Source organism: Monopterus albus, unplaced genomic scaffold, assembly GCF_001952655.1.
Source record: "Monopterus albus unplaced genomic scaffold, M_albus_1.0 scaffold236.1, whole genome shotgun sequence".
Taxonomy (NCBI): Eukaryota; Metazoa; Chordata; class Actinopteri; order Synbranchiformes; family Synbranchidae; genus Monopterus; species Monopterus albus.
Genome location: NW_018128116.1, coordinates 509,459 through 525,623, shown reverse-complemented (window position 1 = coordinate 525,623; position 16,165 = coordinate 509,459). Strand labels below are relative to the sequence as shown.

At 41.2% G+C, this 16,165-nt stretch overlaps 1 protein-coding gene across 1 annotated transcript; it reads left to right on the top strand.

Annotated features, from left to right (window-relative positions):
• Window positions 1–437: 437 nt before the first annotated feature.
• Window positions 438–6,205, top strand: ercc4 (excision repair cross-complementation group 4). The gene is made up of 10 exons (XM_020620397.1): window positions 438–766; window positions 1,258–1,438; window positions 1,993–2,188; window positions 2,302–2,509; window positions 2,620–2,800; window positions 2,922–3,053; window positions 3,173–3,277; window positions 4,140–4,797; window positions 4,890–5,002; window positions 5,133–6,205. The coding sequence occupies exons 1-10, from the start codon at window positions 590–592 to the stop codon at window positions 5,870–5,872; spliced, it is 2,691 nt and encodes an 896-aa protein (XP_020476053.1). The 5' UTR covers window positions 438–589; the 3' UTR covers window positions 5,873–6,205.
• The last annotated feature ends 9,960 nt before the right edge of the window (window positions 6,206–16,165 follow it).

Here is a 16,165-nt window from a genome sequence, read left to right as displayed (position 1 = left end):
TTACGTGGCAGTGTTGCATAATTCTCTTACATGCATGTAGTAGAGAGTGGTAAGAGTTAGAACAACCGGATCACCCCATATCATTTGGGTCTAGAGAATTTGATTAATTGCAGATTTCTTAGAAAGTGTATCAACTTAAGTTCAAAATCAGCTAGGCTACTGTATCTCGGGTACTCTCTCCTCCGTCTTGTATCCCCAGTCTTCAAAGAGAGCCGTGTGTGAAATTGTAATATATAGACCTAAACATAAAAAAACACTGGTGAATGCCAGATTTTTCGTGCAAACATCTTAAATGTGTTTTCCGAACAAATTTAACAAATCTGTTCTTAAGAACTGGTGATGAATGAGACCCAATGAATCGACTATTCCGTTTTTGCCTGACATAACACCCCGGGTCACTAGATGGCGCTCTCGTCCCGATCGTCACACCAAGACCATATCACCGCTTGTTTTTAGCGGCATATGACCGGATACGCAGTTTCAAAACATTGAATATGCCAGCAGTGCAGAAGAGGGTGTTTCACAATGGTTGATGTCGATTTTAGTTAACAATATGTACTAGGAGTAATAGAATAGTTCTGGCTCCAACATGGCGGGGCCGCTGTTGGAGTATGAGACCGAGATGTTCCTGAGTCTGTTTGGCTCTGACGGGCTGCTCGTGGTTGCGGAGGGCATGGGGATAGACCGCATCCTGCTGCAGTTCATGCGGGTTTATTCGGAACCGGGCAGCCTGGTTCTTCTGCTCAACACCACCACACCTGAACAGGTCTCGGACCACAGAAGCAAATAGAGTCGAGATGTAACGTTAAAGAGTCGAAAAGTGGAGTTAGTTGGATATAAGAAATCCGTTCAAAGACACTTAAGGGTGGCTATTTGAAAATAATACATTAGTCACAGCAGTCTACTTCTAGCAGGGATTTTTAAAAAGGGAACCTTAGAACGTAACAGTAACTTTTCTAGTTGATTTGACATTAATTAGCCAATTGTAACCTTAATCTATATCGCGCTTGGCTGCTTGTTTGTCCAGTATTATTTCACATAGCTAGAGCTGTGTTGTCATACCACTTGGCCCTTGGTACAGTAGGATACGTTTATAGAGAAAAAAAATATTACATTTTTGTCACGCAAAAACCTTGTTTGTACTTAATTGCCACACAATTGCTGAGTGATGGTCTTCAACGCTAGTCACTATCCTACGGATGGCCCCTTGCTGCAGCCAATGTGTGAATTTACCTTCTCTTCTTCCGCTCTTCTCAGGAATATTTCACAGAGCAGCTGCGAGTGGAGGGTGTGACCCACCTGCCCAGGACCGTGACCAGTGAGGTGCAGAGCACTGAGCGTTATAATGTTTACACTGAGGGAGGGGTGCTGTTTGTCACCAGCAGAATCCTGGTGGTCGACTTCCTCACTAACCGCATCCCTGCCCCTCTCATATCAGGTCAGAAGACTGCCTGGTCATGGCTAAAATGGCAGCCATGTTTGTTTTGTTACATCATGTCATCACTAGCAATTACTAGTGTAGTAGCTTTTGTGGGAACATTTGTTTGTGTACGTCTATGATACCATAGAGTGGTATGTCAGTTGTCACTGATATCTTTAAATATCTTAATATGGTCTTAATGTGTGTAGTTCAGTTCCCTGCAATAGCAATTGAGTGCACCAGATCACCACCCAGGTCAACAGGTCAACACATACAATAAACAGGAAAGAAAATGGTGCTGACTGCTGATCACAAAGCTAAAAAAAAAAAAAAGCTAGAGATCACTGAGGGTCTCCAGCACACACAAGTAAGGCAGACCAGATTGTGGAATCACAGACATTATAGTGGGTACACACTTTAGAGAGTACAACGTGAGTGAGTACAAACCTATTGTCGGGAATTGAAAACAAAAAAAGTGGCTGTTTCAAAGTCGTGTAGTATTTATTGCTGCTATTGCATTGCATTACGCACAGGTGTTACTACATTGCAGTCTTTCTGTAATAACCCCTCAGGCATCCTGGTGTATCGCGCCCATAAAATCATTGAGTCATATCAGGAGGCCTTCATCCTCCGTCTTTTCAGACAGAAGAACAAAACGGGCTTTATTAAGGCCTTCACTGACAAAGCCACAGCATTCTCCTCAGGCTTCTGCCAGGTGGAACGTGTGATGAGGAACCTCTTTGTCAAGAAGCTCTACCTGTGGCCCAGGTAAGAAGCATTTGCTTTCGTTTTGGTCATAACAGGAAAAGCACAGGTTGAATTAGTACAATAATAACTGTATGCTTCATTTACTTTTGTTCTCTGTGTGCTTCATTCAACAGATTCCAAGTATCTGTGAACACAGCACTGGAGAGGCACAAGCCAGAAGTGGTGGAGCTCCATGTGTCATTAACACCAGCTATGAAGGCCATCCTTAGCTCCATCCTAGACATTATGAGTGCTTGTCTAAAGGAGCTAAAACGCTACAACCCCACTCTGGAGGCTGAGGACCTCTCCCTGGAGAACACACTGGGCAACAGCTTTGAAAAGGTTTGATAAACGACATGCCTTGTTGCTCTCCATCATCATCAAAGGATTTATTACAAGTAGTTGAACTTTATTGTTTGAGGTTGTATTTGACCTCATCTTACACTGTCCAGACCATCCGTCACTACCTGGACCCCCTGTGGCACCAGCTGGGAGCAAAGACCAAAGCCCTGGTTCAGGACCTGAAGGTGCTGAGGGTTCTCCTGCTCTACCTCACCCAGTATGACTGTGTCACCTTCCTCAATCTGCTTGAGTCGCTGCGCTCCAGCCAAAAGATCTTTGGCTCTAATTCAGGTAAACTAGACATACTTAATTGCATAGACTACTTACCTTAAGCAAAAAATTGTGGTTAATGTTTACAATTAACCATCTTCATAGCTGTTTGATTACATGTGGCTGTTGTTGTAAACATCAGGGTGGCTGTTCCTGGACTCCAGCACCTCCATGTTTGTGAACGCCAGGAGTAGAGTGTACCACATCCCGGAGAGCAAGAAGAAACTCAAAGTAGGAGCAGAGCCAGAGAAACACAAGTCAACCTCTGCCTCAGGTAACGCACCAATAAACAGACCTCTGGCAGTGTGTTCTTCAGAGTAGGTGCCAGCAGTGTGATCTCTTTATATGTGTATTGTTGCTAAATTAACCAAAGGCTTTGTGCCTGTGTTTCAGAGGTAAAGCGGGAGCTGGTGCTGGAGAAGAGCCCAAAGTGGGAGGCTCTGACTGAGGTGCTGCAGGAGATTGAGAGGGAAAACAGGTGCTCTCAGCATGAACCAGGTTAGAACTCACTGTAGTAAGTAACATAGGAAAAGCACATAACAGGATGAAATCCTCATATTGAATTATATTTTAAATTTAGTCAGCCTAACACAGCTGACATTTCCCAACACTATCCTTAGGGTGGGCTGATGTGTCCTAGTTTACTGCTTGCTTTGTACTACATCATACACACATGCACACAGTTTGTAATTGCAGTGAATACAGTGAGGCAAAGTTGTCCCAGTGCATTTGGAGCAAATATAGTATATTGAATAGGCCTTGTTTTCTAGAGATGAATTCTGATAGCTGATTTTGTTTTGGATGTGGTTCCAAAGTATCCAGATTCGATTAGCTCTGCAGCCAACAAATCCCTCCTCAAATCTTTCTGTCATGCTCTCTGTTTAGTCTCTTCAGCTTTTCTCTCGCACACTACGGGAGTCGGCTCAGAAGAAAAAATATATACAAATGTAGCAAAAGGAAAAATGAGTGAGGACAGGGTTAATAAATGGCACAGAGCAGTGATAAAATATATAGTGCAAGCTTAGCACAGTGTCCATGGTTTGGGTTTAGCTTCTATCACTCAGTGTCCAACTTGTCTGGTAATTGGTTCATAAATCACAGTTAAAATTACCAACTGTACTATTAATGTCAATGGAAAAACCTGTATTACTAAATATCAAGTAGTATCATTTGTTAAACAATATAATTGAAATTTTCTTGTTAATAATTATGTGTTGTATTTATGTATATCAGAATTGCTATTTGAAGGGTTTTTTTTTTTCTCAAATCATTCAGCCCTTATCACACCTGTGTTAGACCAGTCCGCATTTCCACCATGAGCTTGGGTTACTGAAATCTGTTGTACATATTTCACTTCCAGGTCGGGTGCTGATCTGTGCCAGTGATGATCGGACTTGTGCCCAGCTGCAGCAGTACATCAGGCACGGCTCCGACTGGCTGCTCAACCGACTGTATGCCCGCACAATCGGTAAACAGGATTCTGCTGCAGGCACTGCCATCGAGCTTGACTCACACAAGAAGGGCAAAGGATGGTGCAAAAAAGGGACCAAAGGGAAGGAACCCGCACAGAAAAAAAACACAAGGAATAAGAGCAGGCCATCTCTGACACTGACGCAGATGATGGGGAAGCAGGAAACAGATGCAGCAGCAGTGATGAGCAGCAGTGAAGATGAAGATGAAATAGTGGAGGAAAATGAGGCTGAAGAAGAACAGCTAAAGTTAGATTTGTCATCTGATGCCTATTATGGTGTCCTAAAAGAGCCACTGACTGCCATCCACCCACTGAGAGGCTGCACTGACCCCTACAGCTTGACGCGGGTGCTGCATGAGGTAGAGCCTAGTTTCGTGGTGCTGTACGACGCTGAGCTGAGTTTTGTCCGCCAGCTGGAGATCTACAAAGCTAGCAGGCCTGGAAAGCCACTTAGGGTATATTTCCTGATCTACAGTGGCTCGACAGAAGAACAAAAGTACCTGACGACACTGTCGAAGGAAAAGAAAGCCTTTGAACATCTCATCAGGTCAGAAGTGCTTCTCAAATACCTTTTGTAGTATTTGTTGATTTTAGGGTGTAGGGATTCTCATTGGTGCTTATGTATGTGTAACACTGCAGGGAAAAAGCTACTATGGTCATCCCAGAGGAGAGGGAAGGGCGAGAAGACACCAACTTGGACCTTGCTAGAAATTTAGAGCCTGCCAATGCCACTACCAACACCCGCAAAGCAGGCATGTCTTTTTTTAGTCACTTTTAAAAGATTTTTATTTGTTTTATATCTTGTGAATTTCTGTGAAATTCCTTGACAGTTTTCTAGAATAATTTTCTCTTTTTTTTTCCTATTTCTTGTCCCGTAACCAGGAGGCCAGGAGCAGCCCAAAGAGCCCTCACGAGTTATTGTGGATATGCGTGAGTTCCGCAGTGAGCTGCCCTCTTTGCTGCACCGTCGAGGACTCGACATTGAGCCCGTCACCCTAGAAGTAGGTGACTACATTCTGACCCCAGACATGTGCATAGAGCGAAAGAGCGTCAGTGATCTGATTGGCTCATTGCAGAGCGGCCGCCTCTACACCCAGTGCCTCTCCATGACCCGCTACTACAAGAAACCAGTGCTGCTCATTGAGTTTGACCCAGCAAAACCATTTTCCTTAATGGCCCGATCAGATTTCCGTCATGAGATATCGTCCAATGACATTTCTTCCAAGCTCACATTACTTACGTTGCATTTCCCCCGTCTCCGTATATTCTGGTGCCCCTCCCCACATGCGACAGCCGAGCTGTTCCTGGAGCTGAAGCAAGGCCGCCTCGAACCAGATGCCACAGCAGCTCAGGCAGTCACAGCTGAGTCGGACACGGTGACTGAATCAGCAGACCTCTACAACCCCGGACCTTATGACTTCCTGTTGAAAATGCCCGGTGTCAACACAAAAAATTACAGGGCTCTTCTAAGAAATGCAGACAGCCTGGCAGATTTAGCCAAACTTAACCAGGACAAGCTAGCAGAAATACTGGGGAACGCTAACAATGCTAAGTTGCTGTTTGAGTTTCTGCATAATGTTGCTAATGTTGAAGCTCCTGTGCAGAAGGCCAAACAGACATGATATTGTCTAACATGTAAATGAGGTATTTTGACTTATCTATGTGAAGTTTTGTTTCCACCCATTGGGTGTTTTTATATTATAAAGCTTCTGTAGTATAGAGCTATGAAGGTTGAATCATATTAATGTAGAGAATTAACTGAAATATTCTATTTTGGAAGCTCCTTCACAGATGTGTGTGATGTGTTGAACTTTTAGATTTTTTTAAGTAACTTGGGAAAATATTTTTACACTGTGTAAAAATAATGTGTATCTATACTTGTTTATCTCAAAATAAAGCATTATAGAAAAGCAATTAGAAAATGCCCTCAAAAATAACTTATTCCAGGTTCTCAAATGTGAATGTTGCTATTTTCTGTGACTGCTTATTCCAGGTTCTCAAATGTGAATGTTTGCTATTTTACCTAATTTTCTGTGACTGTAAACTCAACATTTTTGTATTTTTGACAGCTGGGCCCACAAAATATGACATTTGAATATGTTAACTTAGACATCTGGGAATAATAATGGCACCTGAGCAATCAATTGACCAATCAGTTATTTAAAAAAATAATAATAATTGTTGGCCTACTCCTGTGATGACGTAATACTATCTAGCCCTAGATTATGTGTGTGTACTTGACAATAAAATAAAGCAATTTGATAAAAACTTTAAAACAAATTAGCCAAACATGACTTTAACCTGGGATTTATTACTTAGATGATTGTATTTGGACTTCAAAAATCATAAAAGTACAACAGAGAATGGCTGAGAATCCTTGGTGAAGTTCACCGCACAATCATCAAGGTCTCGCTTTCTATTGCCTGGAAAAGATAATGTATACAATACAATGCATTAGGTTACATAAAAAAACTTAAGTGTTATTGAAAGGTATCACATAAAACAAACTTATGTAAGTAATCCTTTGTAACTGTCATGTATAGGCCTACCTGGGTTAATGGCAATAGCTGGCTGCTGGCTGTTCTCTGGCACTGGATCCATCTCTCTTCCATGCTTGGCTCTTAAATGCCTCACGATGGATGAGGTGTGAGCCTTGTATCACACAGCATACACTGGACCTGTGAAACAATGAGTTAGCAAAGTCGATCATAAGTTGAATGCATTCGTATGTAATTTTCCATTCCACTGAAACTGGGCATTGGCTACTACAGACATGTACATCAAGGACAACAATTGTGTAATTATGCTTTCTATAGCAAGATCATTATACTCGAGGGCTTGCCCTTAGGGGGTTTTCCAGTGTAAATACAGGTGAAATAAAAACAACACTCATACCTTATTATCCAGCAGCAATTAGATATCATCCCATGGAGGGCCCTTTTCCTGGTTGTCTCCCGTTGCGGCTCCATCTACCTAGATATGTATATCTAGCTAATTCATAAATAATGTTTATTATTATGATTTTTCAGGCCGCCAAATTCTGCCTGTGTTTCCATCAGGAATGAATTCACAAGGCGATCACATGAGCATTATGGAGCTGCTGTTAAATAGATTAGACGAGAATGGCGTTGGATGCTGCACGCCATGTTTCGACAACATAATGCTGACAATCTCACCAACGACAACAGCGGTGGCAATGTAGATGTCAGTGTTGACAACAACAATGCAAATGCAGATGACGCTGGAGCTGCTGCTGGGGTTGAGGTCGGACCTGGAGACAACCAGGATGTTAAAAAAGGATGAGCCCCTGCCTGGTCCATCCAGGCAGAGGTCAAGAGAGGAGGATGAACAGGACCCAGATGAGAGATATAGTGAGGAATTCAGGTGGTGGGAAGATGACGACAGCAGCACTGACTACTTCTCTGACAGTGACACTGACGATACTGAGGAGAACACTGGAAATAGTCCAGCTGAACATGCAGCTGGTACTGCTAAGATTGAAGATGACCCTATGCCTGGTCCATCCAGGAAGAGGCCAAGAGAACATAATCAAGTAGAAGTTGAGACAAGCAACAAAAAGTCAAAACACTTATGATTTTGCCAACAATAGTGCTGTAACTGTTACAGTCAGACCTGGCACAGATATTGGTCACAGTAACAGGCAGGTGCTGGAAAGGAGACGGATGAGGCCGTCAAACAGCAGGTGGAGGAGGAAAAGCCACGGCCAAGAGCATCTAGGAAGAGGTCAAGGGGAAACGGTGAAGACTCAGACACGAGAGAAAGCAAAAGACTGAGAGATTAAGATGAGACACTACTGATCCCTTCCACGTTTTCTTCCTTTTTTTGCCCTTGCTCTCATTAAAAGTTTGAAAGTTTGGATGGTGTCTTTTTTTTGTATAATTTACTTAGTTTTATTCATTATAATTTTGGAAAAAATTCCCAACCAGCGGCAAGCCAACACACCTGGTATATGCCCACAGGATCTGTGAGCTCATTTTCAGTGCACAATCTAAGGGTGTTTTCACACGCGGTCCCTTTCAGCCCTCTAAATGAACTCAGAGTGACTACTCAGCAATTTTTGTGTAAATATGAAGACTCCAAATGAACTCAGACCCCTCTTAAACAAATCAAACTGAGACCCCCTTGGAAGGTGGTCTCAGTTTGGTTTGTTTCAAGTCTGCATTGCAGTTCACTTAATCTGTGCAATGTGAACACAAAGCGCTCCAGGTTCGCTTGTAGTCTTTTGCATGTAAGGGCAGAAATACCAGCAATCTGTTAAAATACAGCAGCTAGCAAAAGTCCATCACAGAGAAATGCAGAAATATAACTACACCAAATTACAACTGTCTATAATGACATTTAGGGTCAGTTCCTTGGTCTATACATAAACATGAAGTTGAAAGGTTCTGTTTCATGTATTTTTCCTGATGACACATTGATGGTTTTGGACCGAGATGATCAACAATCCAACCATTACATAAAGGTGTAATGCTCACATGTCCACATACGTTTTAACCATGCAGTGTTGTAATAGTCCTAGCCAAGTATTTTTTAGTTTGTCATTTGCTTGTCTGTATGATTGGACACTGACGTTTTTTACAAAACCATGCTAAGGAAAAGTAGTAATAGAGCAACAGAGAGATTAAAACAGAACACCAGCCAAAATCAGAGGTGACCCTGAAGGTAGCAGGAGGCACAAGCTGCCTTAATTCAACAGCGCAGCACCGCCTGGGGGTTTGTTAGAGCCTTGTACGGAATCTGAAAACCTGATAGAAGTAGAATATAGCTGAAGAAAACCCAGAAAAATTAGACTCTTCCTCAGTATTAAAGAGTTGGATTAGGTTGCTGCTTAAAACAATCAAGGTAGAAATGACAATACTTGGCTTTTGAGTCAAGTGTAACATTTTAAGAAGGCAGGAAAAGGTATACAGGAAACCTGGTGAAACTCTGGCATCTCCTTTTTAAACTTTGTGTTTAGCTGAAAAGTAATATGTTGTTTTCCATTACCTAAATTATTACAAAGTTTCTTCATCTTTATAAAAAAAATAAACAACTGCATCTTGTCAAAAAGCATCCCATGATCACTTAAAACAGTGTAGGCTTACATCAGTGCAGACAGAAATGACTCTGGAGATTTAAGCATGCACTGTCTTACACAAGCCTACAGAGAGCAGCGGAGCTCTTTGTTTTGCAAACTCGTACATCTTAGAGGCCACGCTACCTCTGGAGTGATCTGTGTGTGAGAACCCCGGTGTCTGTCCAGCCTCTTCTGGGAGATCAAAAGCTTAATGTAAGGATGAAGACATGAGCAATGAGCAGGCAGCTGGAGCGGAGTGGTAACATCACACATTAGGGCTGAGGGCTGACTGGAAAGAGAAATAAAAGGGTAAGTAATGTACATGAAGTTGAATTAAACGATCGACAAATGTGCTGAGAACAACTGTAATGTCTCAACAGCTGGAGCGTCAGGTTGGTTGGCACATGAGGAGGACTGGGGAAAAAATTGTTCAATTGCTGCTCTTTGGACCATGCGAGATGAATAAAAATGTAAGTCTGGCAGCTGATGTGTCCTGTTATTACTGATGGTGTAGCATCACTGTGAATGAGAGGGGAACAGCTTGAAATTGATGGCAGGCTGGAGGATAAAATAAGACATTTAACACTGGATATTTAACAGTGCAGAAAAAGAGAGCGAGAGAGAAAACAGAGAAGAGGAAACAGCTAAAGGGCCAATACATCCCTTCAGCCCTCATTAGGAAAAGAGAGAAGCAGCGGGGTTTTGTTGTAAATGGAGGGCTATGCCTTAGAGTTAGCTAGGGTCTAAAAGCCAAACACAAACTCTCTGGAGGTTAACACACACTTTAAAGGAATGGCTGGGAATTTTGGGAAATACATTTACTGCTTTTAATACTGAGAGTTACAGCAGATGAGAAGATTAATGAGACTCTCGCGTTTCTTAGCTTATCATAGCAGAAAGATTGGAAACAGGAAGGCAGCTAGCCTGGCTCTGTAATAACATCTTCCTACCAGCACCTCTAAAGCTCATTTAATATTTGTGAAAATAAATTGTTGTGGTTTTATGGGAGGTTGGGAGCTGGGGTATTTAGTCCACTAGCATCCTAGTCAGTAAGTTGGTCTGGCACGTAACATCCAGTAAAACCACATGCTGTTTTTACACAACAGTTTTTGTGCAGATTAAACAACAAACAACTTATGTGTATAGTGTGTATAATGTGTTAATTATTGAGCTTTAGAGATGCTGGTAGATGATTTTGTTACTTTTGGACACAGCCAAGCTAGCTAGCTGTTTCCAGAATTTGCAGCAAGCTAAGCCAACTGGCTTCTGGCAGTAGCTTCATACAGACATGACAGTGGTATCAGTATAGTTACTCAATCAGCAGTGAAGAAACCTATTTCTCAAAGTGGCAAACTGTTGCTTTAAGGATCAGTCTGATTCCAATCCCCAAATCAAATCCTTCATTATACAAAAGCATAATATTTCAATCACATTTTTTACATTGTTGGTAAAGGTTTTTGGAACGCTTTCATATTTTTAAGTAATGGAAAACTAATAAACTCCATTCAAATCCGCAAAGAACACTTTTCAAATGATATCAGATGTACATAGTGCTACTGTAAATGTCCATAATTAGGTACTGAGCCAAAAAAATCTTAGATTGCATGTCAGATTGAATGAATCAACCGACCCAGGGTCAAATTCTGAAAAGCATGACTCACGGAACAGCCTTTTATCACTAAGAGCAGTCATGATCATTGAAAATGGTGGAAGCTGAGCAGAGTTTCAGTGGCAATAAAAGTACTCCAGCAGCAGAGAAGATGGCTGCTGCTGGCACTACACGTATAGCATTTCAGGCAGTCATGACCCACTCTACACCAGAACTTTAGCAGAATGCAACCAAAGATTATGGTGCTTGGAAATGGTAGAGTGGAGCTCCTGCATGTTCACAAATTGAGGTTATTACAGAACACCCTCACTGCATTGAAATATAGATGAGGGAGAGGAGCATTTTGGCACTCAGAGCTGGGTCAAGCACCACCAGTCAAGCAGCTCCTGTAATGCTCAGCCGTAATGACACATACACATTTTTTTCTCTGTTTGCCTAATGGTGGGAGCTGATTACCAAGAACAAAGAGACCTACGTTTTTCCAGGGCTGCAATTTGCATATATTATCAGTGACAAAACAAGAGAATAAACTTTATAGCGGAGAGGAAAATGCAGTCCCTCGTGGTGGAACACAGCATGCAAGAGAAGCAGAAGAAATGGGCTAAAAAAATTGATTGAAGCGGATGTATGGCTTTTATAACAGGCATGAACAAGGCCCACTGCCTATCACATCCACTTTATTAAATCATTGTGACAGAGGATGCCTATAAAGAAAAGGGGAATGTTGCATTTGTGAGAAAAAATGGGAAAGAAGAAGAGACAAAAGAGATGGGGAGACAAGAGGAAAAGACAATGACAAGTGAATGAGTGAGACACAGCAAGACAGATAGACACATTTTTCTTGCCTGTAATGTTTGGTGAACTAGCACAATTGCTAGCTTTGTTGACTGGGCATATTAAATACATTATTTAATGCGACCGGCAGACTGGAGGTTTGGAAGCTGGTGTCAGTAGGTGACAGGGGAGACACATTACAGGCTGGAGTGGATGTCACTGAATGACTGCTATGCATGTGAGCGTTGTGTGTGTGTGTGTGTGTGTGTGTGTGTGTGTGCGAGACAGGGAGAAACACATGAAGCTTGTTGGTGAGAGTGTGAGAAAAAGAAGTGTTTGCTTTGTGAGATTCAGAACAAAGCACAAACAAAGAAATATCCACACTGCAGAGGGACTCGCATGCAGAGTTTTCAGAATCCATTATCATATCTCACTCAGCGTCTCTCATGAGCGATCACAAGAGAAACCGCAACTGTTTTCATGATATCTTTCCCCCAGCACGGTCTATGGCATCAAGGCTTTCTGTCTGATGTTGCAGACACACATTTTTCTATGCGTATAAACCAATAATACCTAAATCCTGACAGATCTGAGGCCTATTATCAGACCTCAAATCCACAATGCTGCAGTACCTGGATCAGAAACAGAGAAACAAGTGAGAACCAAAGGAGACGAGCAAAGGCATCTCAAAGGCTGATTTGATCTTTACCAGTGATGTCCTGGAGAGGCAAGCCTCCAGGCTCTATGATTGGGCGAATGTGTATGTGTGTGAGATGAGGAGGCTGAAAGGGGGGGCTCATGCTGAGGTGTAGGCATTTGTTTTCACATTACAGCATCTTGATATTAAAAGAAATGAAGGCTACAATATTGAACATATTTCTGTGAAGTTTTTTTTTTTATTATAATGCAGTACTGTTTACATTATGTACAGAAGCTGTTTACTGACATGACAACTATAGGCTAAGGGAAGAGTCAGCCACTGATTAAAAAAAAAAACTTATAAAAAACATTTGTGTTTTCTGGGTAAACCATCTCTATATCAAGCTAATTAGGACAGAGCAGGATCCGTTAGCGCTGGGGTTAATACAACTGTCAATCAGTCATTTTAGACACTTACAGTATGTAACTAACATTAATAGTCTTACGTATATTGCTGTTCAGAAAATACTGATATCTATTTATTCTGTCTTAGTGAAGAATCAGTGCAAAAGGTAGTTAGCCTAGCTTATGTGAATATTGCAGCCAATGGTTGTTAGGTTTAAAGAAAAAAATGGGGGGGACTGCTTGAATATATTACACATTTGAATTACATGAGCTACTTTTACGTTCAACTACACTTGTTTATGTCTAATAAAAACAATCACTGACAAAGCTAGTTCTTATTAGCATGAAATGGTGACATAGACCAGGTTAAACTGAGGTCTGAGCACATACCCGTTTTCTGAACTTAACAGCCACTTGAGCGCATGTTAACCTATGTCCAGTTTTTGCTAATTTACCATTTTTTTCCAAAAAGATTCTTTACTGTAGGTAACTGCACTGACTCTTGTCACATCTGGTGACATTTTAAAGTCAAAGACCAAAATGTGTTTGTGTGGCAGCTAGAGTAGCAGGAGCATGCTAACTGCTAATTAGTCTGGGAACAAACTCAAAGCATATTTGAGAACTCTCAGTCAGCGAACCATCCCATTTGGCGTATACATTATATTTTGCCAGAGAAGAATATACAAAATCAGAACAAGCTTAAAAAAAAACTTGAGCCCCTATTGTCAAATAAGGTTTGCTATTTATGAACAGGACAAGTATAAATACCTTAGTTTTGAATAAATGTATTTATTGAAATAAAGGAAAACGTCCTTAAATGACTGTTTAATCGCAGCCTCAGTACCCTCACACAGGTGTTTTCACTTAGCGTAATTAGACCTCTCATTAGTACTGTGTGGATGCATACATGATGTGCTTGATCTCACTAACTACCAAATTAATTTAATTCCAACAGACTCTTTCAGGAAAGACATTTGGACGCATTTGAAAAGCAGAGGTGACAATGAGGCTACACACCGATCAGTTAATGAATTAATAAACACCTTCATATACACAACAGATCTCAACAAACCTATTTTGTGATGACTTCCTCTTGCAGTAGGTGTACGTGTGTATTCCTCTTACGTGGACAAGTTCCAGGCCTTACTGCTGTGTATGATGGCTCATTCTGTATTCACTCATTAGTGTAATTAGTTACACCTGCACTTTTCTTGCTATGACACGTCAAAATGTCTGCCCAGAAAAAGGTTTAGGACAAGTTATGGTTATTAGTAAATGGAGCCATTAGGAGTCAACTATAGAGACTGTCGAGATGCTCTGAAAGCTAAAATTGTACACTTAATAAATCACATAAAACACTTCACATCTCACATTTCCTCAATTAGCTAGTTAGCCTAACTGATCTAAACTCACAAATTAATTAGCAAACCTGCTGAATTTCTCAGTTGATTATATGGTCATGAATAGAAGATTAATTGAGACTCAAGTTTAGGTCTTTGCGTCCCCAGGAAAGAACGAATCAAAGCTCACATGGAAAACATCTGAAGTACTGTTTGCTCTCATTTTGACCTATGTCAGCCAGGAGTATAAACAGAAGGGCAGCTGGGAGAGTGATGCAAGGTTTGGATGAGGCCAGTGCATTTTCGGAGACAGTGGCGTTGCTAGCATAAAGTTAAAGTTTAACAAACACATATGTGCATTATAAACAGGACTTCACAAACCTGCAAAGAAATACACACTTCTCCTTATAAAAGGCAGATAGCTGTCAAATGTCTGATGCAGTCAGTCAAAGGCAAAGGAAGATTTTATACATTAGTATTCCTCATAATGCAAATGCTAACGTAGCATAGAAGTTCAGTCTCTGTAGGAGAGGATGAAATCTGAGGATATCCTGTGTTGGAAAAGATACTGAGATTAATTAGTATACAGAATGTGAAGTTGTTGTCCACCGTGTTGAACTGTGGGTAATCTCTCCATTTTGGGAGATTATGCACATTATACATCATACAGTATATACATTACTACAGTCAGCTAAGGTTATCTATGCTGAATTACCACAGTCAGTAAAGTGAGATCTAGGTGATTTAAGCAATGTTTTAGCCAAATAAAACAATAATGTATGCAGGTAAATACAGGGCATATCTCCAAATGTTCAACATGGCATGACATACCTTCACATTCGCTATTGCTGCAGTAGTTTGTGTGCTTGCTTGTACAGCTTTTTGTATGCATTTGTGTAACCATGTCTGTGCATGGACGTGTGTTTGCGTAGCTGACAGTACGTGACAGGGTAATTGTTACTGTATTATATCCTATATGTGGAGCTGCCACCTCATCTGTCATTGTGCACTGCTGTAAGAAGCTTGTTTGATTGGATTTTTCAGTTTTAATCAGTCTGCCTCTATTTTTGCTCATGGTGGTGGGCTCAGGCTAATTACAAGTACGGATTAAATTTGAATGTCAACATGTTAAAGACATGCAATCGTGGCCATAAACACACAGAGGGGAATCTGGGGGCATCGTTTGAAATGAATTAACCACATGCTGTGAGAAAGTGTCTGTACTTCTGTCCTTGTGAAAATATTCATGGGAATGCATGCATAGCAAGTGAAATAAGGTGAAATCAAAGAGTGGAAACTGAAGTAAAGGTAGAAACACTTGATAGTGTTAAAACAAACTTAACATTATATTGTATTCTGCTAAAAATAAAAGTAATCAGTTTGAAAACTTTAGCACTCAGATAACCTGACATAAAACTAAAAAAGTGTTTGTACTGTGGTGTTATGTAGAATGGAAGGTAAAAAGATTTCCACTATTACAACTTGCCAGCAGGCTACAACTCAACAAAGCAATAGCCATCCAGATCCAGTGGGAGTGTGAAGGTGTCAGGATGTTAGAAACATAGTCTGAACACAAAAGTGTTTATATCTTATATCTGTTGTGAATGGCCACGGCTGAAGGCAGGTGAGACGGCAGAGAAGTCATTAAGAGGGGGGAGGCCCATAAACACCGTAAAGGGGCACGGTGCTCCACAGTTTCAGTAAAACATTAGAATGCATTTATAATGTTGCGCTCATTTGCACATACAAAAACTGACAGAAACAGTTGTGTGAAAAATGACAAAACAGAGCTCAAGAGAGTGCTTGTGTTGTCATGTCTGCACACCTGGAAAATTACTTTGTGAAATGGGTGTGAATGTTGGATTGTTGACTGTGGAAAGTTACACTTCTGACATCCAAAATGTGCTGTTAAAACAGGTGCTTACCCTGTAGGTTGAAGCAGAATGACAATTCTATTGTCCTGTCTCAGGAGTGTAGGATCCCGTTCTTGCTACCATGCTAACTCTGAGAGACGAGACAGTCCAAGTAACTACAGAACAGTACTGATTTATTCAAAGGATCACAGGTAAAA